Here is a 1,887-nt window from a genome sequence, read left to right on the forward strand (position 1 = left end):
ACAGCCCTCCTCCTTGACAAACCGGGGAACCCCACCAGCCTTATCCCTCCACAACTGGAGACCCCACATTTTCTCGGGGAGACTAGACCAGGGACCCCCCCCCCCTTACACACACCGGATTTCTGGTTGACAGGACCCCCCACTCTCTCTCTTGGTAGATCGGGAACCCCCACCATCCGTATCCCTCGAAAACCTTGGCTTTTCCCTGGGAGGTCAGGGACTCCTTCCTTCCCGATCTCTGGGAGACTCCTGGCAGAGACTTTCTCCTAGTAGACCGGGGACCCCCCCTCACCAGCAGCCTCGTCCCTCGAAGACCAGCCGCTTTTAGCCTTCCCTGGCAGCCTCTGTCCAGAGCGGCCTCCCCTGGTCGAGAGGACCCCCGTCCCGGTCCCCGGAGTGCCCGCCGCCCGGCCTGGGGATGCTGGCCTTGGGGCCGATGGAGGGCAGCCCCCGGCAGAGCGCCTTCCTGCTGAGCAGCCCCCCCTTGGCCGCCCTGCACAGCCTGGCCGAGATGAAGACCCCGCTCTACCCCTCGGGGGGCTACCCTTTGCCCATCAACCCCGGCAGCAGCGGAAGCAGCGGCAGCAACGCCGCCCCGGGCCCTGCCTCGCTCTGCTCCCTCTCTTCCTCCTCCTCCTCCTCTTCCTCCTCGGCCTCGGCCTCCCCTTCTCCGCCGCCGTCCGCCCTGAAGCCTCCCCCGCCGCCCCACTCCTCCTCCTCCTCCGCCGCCGCCGCCACTCCGCACGGCATCAACGACATCCTCAGCCGGCCCTCCATGCCCGCCTTGGCCTCCTCCTCCTCCTCCTGCTCCTCCTCGGCAGCCTCCAGCTCCGCGGCGGTGGCTGTAGTTGCCGCAGCGGCCTCGTCCCCTCCGTCGGGGCTCCTGCTGCCCCGCTTCAGCAGCCTCAGCCCTCCGCCGCCGCCGCCTCCTCCACCTCCGGGTCTCTACTTCAGCCCCAGCGCAGCCGCCGCTGCTGCCGCCGCCGCCGCCGTGGCCGCCGTGGGTCGCTACCCGAAGCCCCTGGCCGAGCTCCCCGGGAGGAGCCCCATCTTCTGGCCGGGGGTCATGCAGAGCCCCCCCTGGAGGGACGCCCGGCTCCCCGGATGCGCCCCGCGTGAGTAGCAGCCAAGCAGAGCCAGCAGGGCTTTTAGGGTCAGATAGAGGCATCATCATCATCATCATCATCGACAATTAATTTTTGTTATGTATATGTATCAGCAGCAGCAGCATCAATTAATTTTATTAGTACATATATATATATATATATATATATTCATCATCATCATCTTCAATTGATTTTCATTACTATGTGTATTTATCGCCACTATCGTCAATTAGTTTGTATTACTATATGTATAATCATCATCACCAATGTTATCATTGTTTATCATTATATATATTTATCATCATCATACATTAATTTTTATTATTATATATATTTATCATCATCATCATCATCATCATCAATTAATTTTATTAGTACATGTATCATCATCACCTTCACTGTTATCATTCATTTTTATTATCATCATCATCAAATAATTTTATTAGTATATGTATCATCATCATCACGACTGTTTTCATTCATTTTTATTATATATATTTATCATCATCATTATCATTAATTAATTTTATTATCTATTATTATCATCATCATCATTATCATCACCATGATCATCAATTTTATTATTATATATATTTATCACCATCACCATCATTTTTATTATTGTTTTCATTAATTATTTTTATTATATTTATAGTTATTATATTTTATTATTAATAACATTATCATTATCATATCATTATTATCATCACCATAACGAATTCTTATTATTCCACTCATCATCATCATCATCATCATCATCATCATCATCATCATCATCATC

The 1,887-nt window shown here is 51.2% G+C and overlaps 1 protein-coding gene across 1 annotated transcript; it reads left to right on the top strand.

Annotated features, from left to right (window-relative positions):
* The first annotated feature begins 418 nt into the window (after positions 1-418).
* LOC121918452 (homeobox protein Nkx-6.1-like) lies at positions 419-1,123 on the top strand. The gene has a single exon (XM_042444503.1). It carries the CDS (start codon positions 419-421, stop codon positions 1,121-1,123), a length of 705 nt encoding a protein of 234 aa, XP_042300437.1.
* The last annotated feature ends 764 nt before the right edge of the window (positions 1,124-1,887 follow it).

This window comes from Sceloporus undulatus, unplaced genomic scaffold (assembly GCF_019175285.1).
Source record: "Sceloporus undulatus isolate JIND9_A2432 ecotype Alabama unplaced genomic scaffold, SceUnd_v1.1 scaffold_12296, whole genome shotgun sequence".
Taxonomy (NCBI): Eukaryota; Metazoa; Chordata; class Lepidosauria; order Squamata; family Phrynosomatidae; genus Sceloporus; species Sceloporus undulatus.